Source organism: Hyperolius riggenbachi, chromosome 1 (assembly GCF_040937935.1).
Source record: "Hyperolius riggenbachi isolate aHypRig1 chromosome 1, aHypRig1.pri, whole genome shotgun sequence".
NCBI lineage: Eukaryota > Metazoa > Chordata > Amphibia > Anura > Hyperoliidae > Hyperolius > Hyperolius riggenbachi.
The window spans coordinates 473,946,131-473,959,347 of NC_090646.1; the positions used below are offsets into that span (position 1 = coordinate 473,946,131).

Sequence of the window (13,217 nt, forward strand, 5' to 3'; positions counted from 1 at the left end):
CTGAAAGAGTTAAATATCAGGTATGTAAGTGGCTGACTCCAGAAGAGACTACAGTGTGACCCTCACTGATAAGAAATTCCAACTATAAAACACATTCCTAGCAGAAAATGGCTTCTGAGAGCAAGAAAGAGATATAAAAAGGGGAATTCCTTATCAGTGAGGGTCACATTGTAGTCACTTCCTGTCTGAGTCAGGACTGAGTCAACTACTTACATATCTGATATTTAACTCTTTCAGACAGAGAAAGAAAAAAAGGAACACAGCATAGTTATTTGTGTGCTTGGCGCTGTGCATACACATGTCTACCTCATCATGTCACATGTCACTTCAGGTATCGTTTAACATTTCCTGTACTGGAAACAAATATTAGACTTATGTCTCTGCATCTAATGCTTTATTTCTTAGCTGTACTACACAACCAATTCATTATATCATAATTGTTTTCTGCTTCACTGTCTCTTTAAATGTAATCCAAACAGACATAAGTGTGAGTCTGCCATTTACACATCTTTCCATTTTGAACATTGAGAGACCTGATAACCTAAAAAAACACTGCACCAAGTCCCGGCATGCTTCTGTGTACTATTCTGAGCAGGCGGGTAGTCTGAGATAACTTCTTTGTAGACTGAAAATATCAATCCACACTATGGAACAGTGCACAGACTTGGATAGCATGCTGGGTCTCAGTGTTCTCCCCAGAATTTTTTTCCAGCCGGGTGGCATGAAAAAGTAGCCGGGTGGCATAAAATGGGCGTGACCATGACATATGCTGGAAAATGGGCGTGGCTATGACATGGGCGTAGCCAACTGCATTGTAACAGTTTAACTCAAAAGGGCCCTGATTTTTTTCCCCAAAACACAGCTAGGCAAATTGTCCATAAAGGTAATTACACAACGTTTTCCCCCAAAAAACAAATATATAATAAGGCAGCATTTCCATTACCCCAGATGTCCAATGTAGAAACTATTACTCAAAATTTCCAATGCATAAACCATTACCCCAATGTCAAATGTAGGTCAGACTGGTGGAGTGGGTAGGTAGGTCAGGCTGGTGGCTAGTGAGGTGGACTAGTGTGTTAGGTAGGTCAGGCTGCTGGCTAGTGGTGTGGGTAGGTACGACGGGCTGGTGGCTCATGGGGTGGGTGGGTAAGTAGGTCGGGCTAGTGGGGTGGATGGGTGACAAATTAGATCAGGCTGGTGGCTAGTGGGGTGGGTGGGTAAGTAGGTCAGGCTTGTGGCTAGTGGGGTGGGTGGGTAAGTAGGTCAGGCTGGTGGCTAGTGGGGTGGGTGGGTAAGTAAGTCTGGCTGGTGGCTAGTGGGGTGGGGATAAGTAGGTCAGGCTGGTGGCTAGTGGAATAGGTGGGTGGGTAAGTAGGTCAGGCTGGTGGCTAGTGGGGTGGGGGTGAGTAGGTCAGGCTGGTGGCTAGTGGAATGGGTGGGTGGGTAAGTGGGTCAGGCTAGTGGGTGGGTGGGTAAATAGGTCAGGCTAGTGGGTGGGTGGGTAAATAGGTCAGGCTGGTGGCTAGTGGAATGGGTGGGTGGGTAAGTGGGTCAGGCTAGTGGGTGGGTGGGTAAATAGGTCAGGCTAGTGGGTGGGTGGGTAAGTAGGTCAGGCTGGTGGCTAGTGGGGTGGGGGTGAGTAGGTCAGGCTGGTGGCTAGTGGGTGGATGGGTAAGTAGGTCAGGCTGGTGGCTAGTGGGGTGGGAGTGAGTAGGTCAGGCTGGTGGCTGGTGGGGTGGGGGTGAGTAGGTCAGGCTGGTGGCTAGTGGAATAGGTGGGTGGGTAAGTAGGTCAGGCTGGTGACTAGTGGGTGGGTAAGTAGGTCAGGCTGGTGGCTAGTGGGGTGGGGATAAGTAGGTCAGGCCGGTGGCTAGTGGGTGGGTGGGTAAGTAGGTCAGGCTGGTGGCTAGTGGGGTGGGGGTGAGTAGGTCAGGCTGGTGGCTAGTGGAATAGGTGGGTGGGTAAGTAGGTCAGGCTGGTGGCTAGTGGGTGGGTAAGTAGGTCAGGCTGGTGGCTGGTGGGGTTGGGGGTGAGTAGGTCAGGCTGGTGGCTAGTGGGTTGAGGGTGAGTAGGTCAGGCTGGTGGCTAGTGGAATAGGTGGGTTAGTAAGTAGGTCAGGCTGGTGGCTAGTGGGTGGGTGAGTAGGTCAGGCTGGTGGCTAGTGGAATATGTGGGTGGGTAAGTAGGTCAGGCTGGTGGCTAGTGGGGTGGGGGAGAGTAGGTCAGGCTGGTGGCTAGTGGAATAGGTGGGTGGGTAAGTAGGTCAGGCTGGTGGCTAGTGGGTGGGTGAGTAGGTCAGGCTGGTGGCTAGTGGAATATGTGGGTGGGTAAGTAGGTCAGGCTGGTGGCTAGTGGGGTGGGGGAGAGTAGGTCAGGCTTATGGTGATGTGGGCAGAATTGCAAGGCAAGAAAACTATCATATCCTAGAAAAGAGTGAAAGTGACAGTGCACATATTCCAACTAAGAACTCCTAACCAGCAGTGAGGGAGTTAATGCAGAACGCTGAAGTGAGAGGTGTTAGAGCTTGGAGTGATTAGTGAGGGGGGGGGGGGGGGAGAAGAAACAGCACAGATAAGCAGCTCACCCAAAGGAATTTCAAGCATGTATGCGTGTCCTCATCCCGATCTGTCTGGCTGCATCATGTAATTCTCTATTGAATCCACCCGCGCTGGCTCTGGAGGATGTGTCCGAAGGAGCCCAGCCAGGCAGCACGTGACAGCATTGCGCTGAGTAGTGAAACCGGAGAAGAGGAAGCGTCTGCATAGAGGCGGGGAGGGAGAGGAGAGAGACACTCTGGGAGGGGAGGGACCCGCAGCTTACTCCAGTGTGAGCAAACGTCGGCTTAAAAAAAGTGTCCCCTGTGCGGCAGCCATTTTCTTGAGGATCGCCGCTCAGAATGACAAAATACTTTGAAAAATGGTGCCGACCAGGTTTCAAAACAGGCGGGCGGGGTTTCAAAACAGCCGGGCGGCCCGCCCACCTAATTAGGCCTGGGGAGAACACTGGGGTCTAGGTGCAGCTTGAAAGCAAAATAGATTCGAAAATTGCTAGACATAATGGAAGTCAGTGTAATTAACAGGTTAATATTTTGCTGTACCTCCAAGAGTTCTTTTATACTAGGTATGATGTTGTAAGTTTTATTGCAGTGCATTTCTGTCTTTCTTCAGGGAGGTGATAAAGAGATTTGGGACCATCGGCCAGCCTGTGTATTTGCTCCGGTAAGATATGGATTTAACCTTAGTTGTTTGTTAGAGAGACTATAAAGTGACACTGAAGCAGAAAAAATGATATCATGAATTATATGTGTAGTAGGGATAGTTAATAGAACATTAGTAGCAAAGAGTCTCATTTTTTTTTCAGGTCTATAGCTTTTTTTTTTATAGCATGCATCATTCTATCATATTTGCAATTTACAAACCACACTCTGTATTTTAAACTAAGAAACAGAGCAGAGCTAATCCCCCATTCAACTTCCCTGCAATAAAAATCTTACCTGATGTTGCCTATCACTGTTTCTTTGAAGTATAAAAGCCTCAGAAAATAGCACTGTTGGCAACTAAACTGGTCGGAGAGCTAAGAGAAGCTCTTTTGCATAGATAACAAGTGAAGTTTCTTAAAGCAGAATGAAACCCAGCATTTCCTCTTTGCTCTAATAGATTATTTACAGCATATTATGTACAACCAGGATTTTTTTTTTACTAGAACAGCATTCAAAGTGTTACACACAGGACTTAGAAGCTTCCCTGACAGCAAAGCTGGATGCATCCGAAGTTGTAGATAATGTTACCTTGTGTTTAATTGTATCAAGTGAAGAATGTAAATAAAGCATTTTTGCTTGTTAGAACATGAATAAAGCCGTTATAAATAAAATGCAAAGTCGGCTTTCAGAGATAAAAAAAAAGTGTACTTTGGGAACGTATAATTTCTAAATGAATACTAATACTTATTCACAAAAGCAAATATGATAACCGTATGGGATATAAAAAGTAGGAAAACTTATTGAATATAATGTCAGGGTTTTATTCCGCTTTAACTCTTCCTGTACTGGAAACAATATGATACTCTTATCTGTGCTACTAATGTTCTATTTCTTAGCTGTACTACGCATACCATTCATTATCTCATAATTTTATGTAACACAGCCCCTGTGACCCTCTGAGTAGCCACTTCCAGTGCTTAAACACGAGTGCCATGGCGCTCTCTGTATCGGAGGTACAGAGTGCCAGAGAAGCACCACAGCACCCTTCCGGAAGTGGGCTGGGCTAAGCATCGCAAGTGGCTGCAAAGGTGTCTCAGATGCTGTTTTACAAACAAGAAAAAAAACACTGACAAGTCATTATAACTTTTTAAAGAGGACACTGTACATGTTGTGTATGCTTTTGCCTTTATAGTCACTTTAAATGTAGGCACATACAAGAAAAGTACATAGAATTCAAAGAAAGAGTTTTCAATAAAATTAAAATGTAATTTGGTACAAATAATGTAAAAGAGTATATCTTTTCATTAGATGGGCTGTAGTGTTTTTAAGTGAAATTCCAATTATTGCTATTGCTGAGAAAAGAGCAATTGTTTCAGTTCAGCCCTGTATATTGCAGGGATTAATAGCAAGCCTTATTTCTGCTTACTTACTTTTGAACATTGAAATAATAGGCATGTGAAACTGTTAAACCACAGGAGAGAGACTGCCATACGGTAGTATCCAAACTTGCTGTCAGTCAGTGGATTACTGGTGGAAAATGAGTAACAAGCTCCTATTCTGTGCAGCTAATTAGTCCTGCTCCAAAGTGAGAAGGTCCTAGGCATTCCATACTCCACAAAGAGTGTGCATATTACATATATATTATATTACATATAAATGCAAGTTCAGCTTCAGTTGGTTTTGTAAATTCAAATTTGGCTGTGTATTCAAATATACTTTACAACAACATTAATTTAAAGCACACCTGACCCGAGGCAGAGCTACCTAAAGTAAGAACAAAGGTTTTTTCCTGCTGGATCCATAAAACCTGTGTATGTTGTCCATTCCTCTCCTTGTTCCCCTGGTTCTTCTAGTCACTCCTTGAGAAATCTGACGTTTGGCCATAGTCAAATTTTCAGACAGGAAGAGACAGACTTGCAGTGATATTCCCTTCTATCAACCTCCCATTGCCTCCTCTTCTCTGCCCAATTCCCTCCCCTTAAGAGGGATAGGAGGGAATATCCAAACAAGCCTGCCTCTTCCTGTCTGAAGGAGTGATTACAGGGAATGGGGAGAGAAATGGACAATGCACAGAGGCACAGCATGACCATACCTCTGCGCTTACCTTAGGTAGCGTTGTCACGGGTCAAGTATCCTTTAAAAAGTCTTGTAGAGCATTAATATACATTACTTATGCAGCTTTTTGTTTATTTATTTTTTTAAGAAAGTGGTTTCACTTTCAATACTGGTTGATTGTGCATGGCATGTTCCTGTGAAATAACTATCTTTTATTTTGACAGTGCCCTCATCAGCTGGAATGTCCCAAACTGTCCGAAAACTCTAAGGTGCCGTGTAACTTTGTGCAAAAGTACCAGTCTTTTCCACTAAGCTGGGTAAGAAATTAAAAGCTGAACTAAACCCTGCCAGCAAGATTGATACAAAGTACTGATGGTCATGTCTAGGGGAACTCGTGAAGAAGCATGTGATCAGGTTGGTCAGGTGATAAGATAGTTAAGTCTCTGATCATGTGCAGGATGTGATCACAGGAAATCAAAGCTATGCAAATCTTTCAGCTGATCAAACAAATCACATGCTTCTCCATGAGTTCCCCTAAATTTGACCATTACTATTACAAAAGTTTGCCACAGATAGTGCATAAGAAAGGGGGTCTAGTCAGCTAGATAAGTGGTTTGTTGTACAAAAATGACAATTCATGCAGTGTGAATGACTTATTGTGGATACAAGTGCTCCTCACCCCAAGTCTTCACAGTATTCGCTATGTGATGTGGGGTGTCAGTCCTATTCGGTTACCCAGAATTGGAAATCGATTATCCAAGTTTAAGAATTACCGTTGAAAGGAGATAACAGTATCTAATTGTGCCCATACATGGTACAATTTTTTCATCTTTTTTAGATTAGATTATTTTGTTTGATTATTCTGCTATGCCTCATCTACACGCGTAGATGATGCTCCGATGTTTGTTATCAATCGAGCCGCGATAAGATCCGACAGGTCGGATCTTGCTACCGCCAATTCCCTGCCCGTTCCCCGCGAGGGGACAATGGCAGGGAATCAAGCGGAAGATGCGCGAGGACGAGCGGGTATCGAATCCAGTGCACGCGCGGGGGGAGAGCGGGGACGCGGAAGAGGCGATCCGGCGGCTAATCGAGCCGCCGGATCGCTGCGTGTAGATTTAGCTTTAGATCGAATATAAATATTTTTCCAGGTTTTTTTCTGGCTGGATTTTTATCGAAAAACGACAATCAAAAAAGTTTTTCTTGATCTAATAAAAGATTATTTTCGTCTTTCAGTCGATTCGATCGTTTTGGATGAATAAACGGGAAAATCGAACGTTCTTATTGTGCCGTGTATGGGCACCATAAGAGTGACACTAGGGCACTAGTGGAATCCTTTTGTCCAAAGCCAGGGTTGACCAATCTATCAGTGGTCACAGCCACGGGTGAGTTCTCTCCCTCACGGTTGGCCTGGTGGAGAAACTTGGTGTGAAGTGTTAACTATCTGGAGTGGGGAGATGAGCACTTGTATTGCTACTGCTACTATGTGATGAGTTCTGCCAAACATGAGGCAGCCCTTATAGAGGAATATATCTTATTCTTTATACCTTTATTGTTTTATTGCATTCTAATTGCATATCTACAATAGGTGTAAAACATGAGGGTTTTTTGGGGGGATGGTTGTCGTATGCAATAGTTGTGAATTAAACTGTACTTACAACATCATTCTCATGTACAGTTTAAATTTATCTTTTGCATTATATTATATAATGTCCTTTTATTTTTCATCGTAGAACTCACAGCAGCAGTGGGAGAAATTTTCATTCCTAATACTCTCTCGTGGCATTGTGGGTGGAGATGACAAGCACTGGCCACGTGTAATTGGAGATGTACTGCTAAGACCACGCCATGTGCACTGCCACACATGTGGCTCAGATGGGAAATTGCATCATGATGTCATCACATCCAACAGGCATGGAAAGTATGTAATATTTCTGATTGATAACAAATGCTAGCAAGCGTGTGGCTGTCTGGTGCACAGTGAAAAAATACATTGGTCAGTAGTGCCCGGTATAATATAGTGGCAGGCAAACTGTAGTTACAAGGTGATTTTGCTTGCAGGCAGTGTATAGTGGCATTTTAGATTAGATTGATAGGGAAACCCCAGGCCAGTTTAAGGCTTGGTTCACACATTACATCTGTAAATTTCCAGTCCTGTCCTGTCAGTTTTGCATCAGTTTTACCTGACAGGAATTGAACTATACACCTTTTTTGTGTGAACCCAGCCATAGAAAACTCATCCAAACCTGACAGAACAGAACTGGAACGCAACTGTACATATTTATGTGTGAACCAAGCCATGGAAAATTCATGCAAAACTGTTGCAAACTGTCAAAATATGACGGGACTGGAAATGAACTGTACACCTTTATGTGTGAACCCAGCCTAACTCACCCTCCAGCTGCCACTGTACTCACTACCATGGAACTGAGGCACATGATGTGTGGCAATCTGCTCCTATGTCAGCACAGCTGCTCTTAAGCGGCATTTGTAACTGCTAAAAGGAAGAGGGTTGTTTATTTATTTTATTTATTTATTTGTTGTATTTATAAAGCGCCAACATATTACGCAGCGCTAGACATTAATTTAGGTTACAGACAATATTTAGGGGTGACAAACAGCAATATGACAATACAGGAATACAAGAAAACCAGATCACACAGCACAGTATGAGTACAAGGTAATGCTTAGTCAGTCACTGGATGGGAGCATGGAGTTAGGCAAGTTAGGTTCACTCAAATGCATAGCATGGGTGCACAGTAATAGAGGTGCATGATCAGGTAGGACACAAAAGGAGTGAGGACCCTGCCCAAAGGCTTACAATCTAGAGGGAGAGGTAGGGACACGAGAGGTAGGGGACCAGAGTTCGGCTGGGTTTAGAGCAATTGTGAGGGGTGGTAGGCAAGAGTGAAAAGGTGAGTTTTGAGGGCCTTCTTGAAGGTGTTGAAGGAGGGGGCTGCCCTAATGGGTGGAGGTAGGGAGTTCCATAGTGTCGGAGCGGCTCTTGAGAAGTCTTGGAGGCGTGCATAGGACTGGGTGATGCGGGGGACGGTCAGGCGAAGTTCATTGGAGGAGCGGAGTGAGCGGCTTGGTGTGTATCTCTGAGTAAGATCAGAAATGTGGGTTGGACAGGAATGATAGGCAGATTACAGTTACAGATTACAATGATAAACACTTTTTGGTGACAACACACACAGTTGCTTATCAAAAATCGACAACAAAACTCTCATGTCTCTTGCGTTCTGGTTGGCTGTTTGGGCTGAACGTATGTACTTCGGGGCATCCAGGAAGTGTTCTTACAGCCAAGCGAAAGAACAAGTCAGGCACCCTCCAAGCAAGTGATGTATTTGATAGTATAACACAATCAACAGCAAGTATTATAAACACATATTACACAGTCCATCAAAGGTGGAAGAAGGAGATCAGGAGGTGAGTGCAAAGGTGAAAAGCAGACTGATCCACAATGGTTGTTTAGGGCACTTGGTCATGTGCAGTACGGGACTTAGACTGCATGTGACCAAGCCCTCACTCTCTCCTACTGATCTGCCTTTACCACCTTTGATGGACTGTCAGGTAATCTGTGTTTATAATGCTTGCTGTTGATGGTGTTATTCTGACAAATACAACACTTGCTTGAATGGTGCCTGGCTTCTTCTTTCTCTTGGATAGGTATATCACTACTATTATACAACATTATTAAACAAACTGTAGGCTCCACCGTACATGGCAAGTGCCTGACCCACACACCGCAGTCTTTTTAAGCCTCCTCTTCCTCATCCTTTCACAGCTGCCAGGCGCTAAGTCTGACTGGAAAAATGGATGAGAAGTCAACCAACCGACCTCCAGTTAATGTGAACCTGGAGTAAAAAATAAATTGATGAGATAAATAATTATATTTATCCTCCTACTCTTAAAATTGACTTTAAAGGAGTCATCAAGCAAAATGTTACAAAATGAGTGCTACTTACCGGGGGCTTCCTCCAGCTCCATGCTCTTAGGACGTTCCTCGCCGCAGCTCTCCAGCCAGCCGTTCGCCGGATGACTCCTTTAAGTATCCCAGGGTTGTTTTTTTTATATTTATACATTTACAAAGTAGGTTGAATGTTTACTGTCTCTAATCAGTATCAGCCTATTAAGTATGCCAGAGTTAGAAAAAAGGCCCATAGTTCATGTATTTTATCTCTCCCTGCCCTCAGAAGTTGTATTAATAAGGAATGATAAGGGATGCCAGCGGAGACGAGCGGGGATCAATTCGTGCGCACGCACGGACGAGCTGTGATGCGCCGGCATCGAGCCAGCAGCTCGATCCGGCGCATAATTGCATCCGTGTATGCCCAGCATTAGGGTTACATGCACAGAATTGGTGACATCTGTGCAGACATGAGACATTACCTGGCATAATCAAGAACTATTGGGTAATAGATGTCTAATGTCTGTATGTGGTTTTGCCAACACTTGGTGATATGATGATCACCAAATCTATTCCAGTAATGTGTAATCTGGTTGATCCTCACAGATATTGTAAGAAAAATTGTGACATTGTAAACTTACAATAAACCTAATTACGTTTTTATTTACAACACTTTTTATATATCTTAGGGATCTCTACCGATGTGCCAGGATTTGTAAGTTGGGAGACCGTCTTCCAGCAATAATCTCTTATCCAGATTCTGACCCTGACGCACCTGGAAATAAGGGGAAGAATGACTCATGATGACTAACAAAAATAGTACCAAGCTAACATTTTGGCGACTCTACGATCTGCACTAAGGTGGACTGTTACAATTTGATGTCCTATTCTAGTTTCAAATAATGCCCAGTTTGTCTGCATACTGAGGGTGTCATTTGTTCTAGAGTGACCTCTGTTTCTCAATGGAAGAAAGAGCCACGTAATAAAAATGCTCTCATATTCCGAAATCATGAAGAAACACACTGCTGGTCAAAAAACAAATAAAAGCTAATACCGTATTATGTTGGACTGCCTTCAGCTTTGATTATGGCACAAATTCGCTGTGGCATCATTTTAATGGGCTTCTACAATGTCTTTTTCAGTCAGAGTTGCATTCATTTTTAAAGATCTCGTAGAGCTGATGGGAGAGTCGGACCGCTACGCAAATTCTTCTCCAGCACATTCCAAAGATTCTCAATAGACTTAAGGTTTGGACCCTGGGGGGGCAGTCCATGTTTGAAGATGTCTCATGCTCCTTAACACTCTCTTTCACAATTTGAGCATAATGAATTCTTGGAAAATACCTGTGCCATCAGGGAAGAGGAAATTTACTGATGGAATAACCTGGTCATTCACTGTATGTAGTTGGTCAACATCCATGCAGTAATTATCTAATGGTTTAGAGCATCTAGCTCTCTTTCAGAGCAAATCTGAAGCCACCTTGAAAAAGTTAGATACTTCAGAATAATTTATTTTGCCAAGTACAAACGGTGGGTTGTACCCGGAATTGGTTTTGGCTCATACAGATTCTGGACGGATGGGGGGGGGGGGGGTAATGTCCAAGAGCCGAGACTGCCATACTACGGCGCCACCAGTCACACTTGGCAATCATCTGTCATCCCTAAGGAGACAGAGGGAGGTAAAGGTTCAGCAGTGATGTCCCAGTTCTTCATGGCCGATGCTGCTGAGGATCCCGATTGCTGACATCTGACAGTACTGGCCAAGGTGTTCCAGTTCAGAAGGTGCAGTAGTTTTAATTTCTGTGGTGGGTCCTGACATTCAGCAGGGCTGGTCAAGATAATCTGGCTGTCACAGAAGAAGACACTTACCTATGTAGAGGGAAGGCTCTGGATCCCATAGAGCCTTCCCGGTCCTCTCTCCTGTTATAATTTAAGTAGGCCTCAGTTATTTGGACTGAGTTAGTCAAAAAGGCTTGATGAGCAGACCTGTCATTTAAGGGGATTTTCTCTGAAGAGAGAAAATCTGCAGTTCTGTCAGCAGAACTAGAACATACCAAGAAGCTGTTCTGAACAAGGCCGCAGGTCTCCCTGACCTGGACATGGAACCATAAACATCAGCCATGTTTTGTAAATATCCACGTTCCTGCATGTATGTCAAATGTCTCATTGATTATTAATCGAGTAGGCGGGTATGATGACACCACGAGTGGGTCCACCAATAGACTGATATAGGGGGTGGCGAAGATGATGTCATATTTAACTCTTTCCTAGTCGGTATTAAATCTGGAGCGAGCGATGGAGAAGGCACTTCTGCTTCTTCCTTCTGCACTAGCTCGCAAGGCCGACTTGGACCTCTAAGCATGTTATTCCTTTCTGTAATCTGATAAAATGTATGCTGTACATAGGTAGTCTAGCTGTAACATAGAGTAGATACAAGAAGACCTGGGTATCTTCAGTAGGAAGATACTCAAGCAGCTGTAACGCAACATGGAAGTCTGCTTTGCCAGGAGATGAATGTATCTATCTGTATTCCTGTTTCCTGAATAAATAACGTAAACATTGGAGAAGCCTGAGAAAGTCTATATCTACTGTTTGCTGTGTGGAGAGTCAAGTGATCTCACAGTCTGTGAGACGATGGTGTCGAAGCAAGGTGATAAGAACAGTTTATAACAATTGGTGCCTGAAATCCTTCCCTGCCTAGCAAAACAGGCAGACGGGCCGGGGGCCGAAGAAGTTTTCAAGATATTCCACAGCAAAACAAGCGGAATAGACGGACGCAGACGGTAAAGCTTATCAAGCTGATACTGATAAGTGGGAGTGTGCGGGAGCCAAGCACACGGCGGCAATTCGAGAATCAGCGGCGAAACTCTTGGACGTTAGACTGTGACTGCATTGTGCACTGTAGCCACTAGCCGAAATATGGGTCAGACGGGACGCTCCGAGGCCAGCTTGCAACTCGCTGTGGGAGATGGAGATCCACTGAGCCAGTCCAGTGTGGGGACGGAGATGACGGTGTTTAAACGCTCAGAAGGTTCCGGAGTCCATGGAAGTTTCGCAGGTGTAGTTGCGGGAATGCTGATGAAGTGCCAAGAATCTGCTGCTCAGGCAAGTTTGTTTACGTTGTTGTATGGCGTTATCTGTATTTGGTGTTATAACAAGGAGAGTATAATGTGTTAATGTGTACATTCTGTGTTAATTGCAGCATGGTGGCTGCGGGCTTTTCTTCTCTCTCGCGCGTGGTGGGAGGGGGGAGGCTGCTTTCAGAGTTTAGGTGCTTGGTTTTTTTTTTTCTCTTCGGATTCAAGCTTCCTGTGTTGTATATTTACGTAGTGGTTATCACTGCATTTGTCTCAGGCATGTTTTTGCTGGAAAGAAGTCGATTGGGTTTTTTTTTTCTCTTCTCTTCTCTCCCCGTCTCTACAGAGGCTGGGAAAAAAGGGGGGGGGTCCCCCGCAGCAGGAGATAAGCCAGCGGTGCTTCTGTTAGTACTGGATGGGAGGGAGAGGTGATAGAGAGGAGTGTAGTGAGAGGTGCAAGCTTATCTAGTTCCAGTCAGCGCCGCTAAAAGTTATATAGGTTTAATGTTGTAGTCATGTCAGACTGATAAATGTGCGTCTCAGAAGTACTAGCTGTTAATATGGTTTAGAGTTACGCTGCACGCTTGAATAGTTCTGTGTTATGCTGCAGATGATTTGTGAGAGGAGAGAGGTCAACGTCCCTGGGTGATGCTACGATGTAAAATATTTAGCATTGCAGCTGTGACGCGGTTTGTCTCGCTTTTGGCAAGCATCCCAGAGAGTATAGGTAGCGGAAGGCTGACTCTCGGTAAAATGTATAGATGCTGTGTGTAACTATGCATAACAAATGTATGTTCTGTGTGAGTTTTGTTCTCTCTCCTAGGTCTAAAGGAACGAGAGGCTGCTATGGGAGCAGCCATCTTGGCTGGCAGTCCAGGACTCAAAATGGCGGCAGTGGAGAGAGCCCGCCCCCGTGAGTCATGGCCCCCACACGTCATGGCAGGGGGGAGGAGGGGCTGGGGGATCCACGTCACGTC

The 13,217-nt window shown here is 44.5% G+C and overlaps 1 protein-coding gene across 3 annotated transcripts in view; it reads left to right on the forward strand.

Moving 5' to 3' along the window:
- Nucleotides 1-11,740, forward strand: part of METTL17 (methyltransferase like 17) — a 40,089-nt gene extending 28,349 nt beyond the window's left edge. For 2 of the 3 annotated variants that reach the window (XM_068241198.1, XM_068241178.1), the window contains exons 11-14: nucleotides 3,168-3,218; nucleotides 5,479-5,571; nucleotides 6,988-7,175; nucleotides 9,854-11,740. In XM_068241198.1, coding sequence (XP_068097299.1) covers nucleotides 3,168-3,218; nucleotides 5,479-5,571; nucleotides 6,988-7,175; nucleotides 9,854-9,968 — 447 coding nt within the window. In that variant the 3' untranslated portion in view covers nucleotides 9,969-11,740. The remainder of the gene's footprint in view (nucleotides 1-3,167; nucleotides 3,219-5,478; nucleotides 5,572-6,987; nucleotides 7,176-9,853) is intronic. The other variant, XM_068241188.1, reaches the window with a different exon arrangement.
- The last annotated feature ends 1,477 nt before the right edge of the window (nucleotides 11,741-13,217 follow it).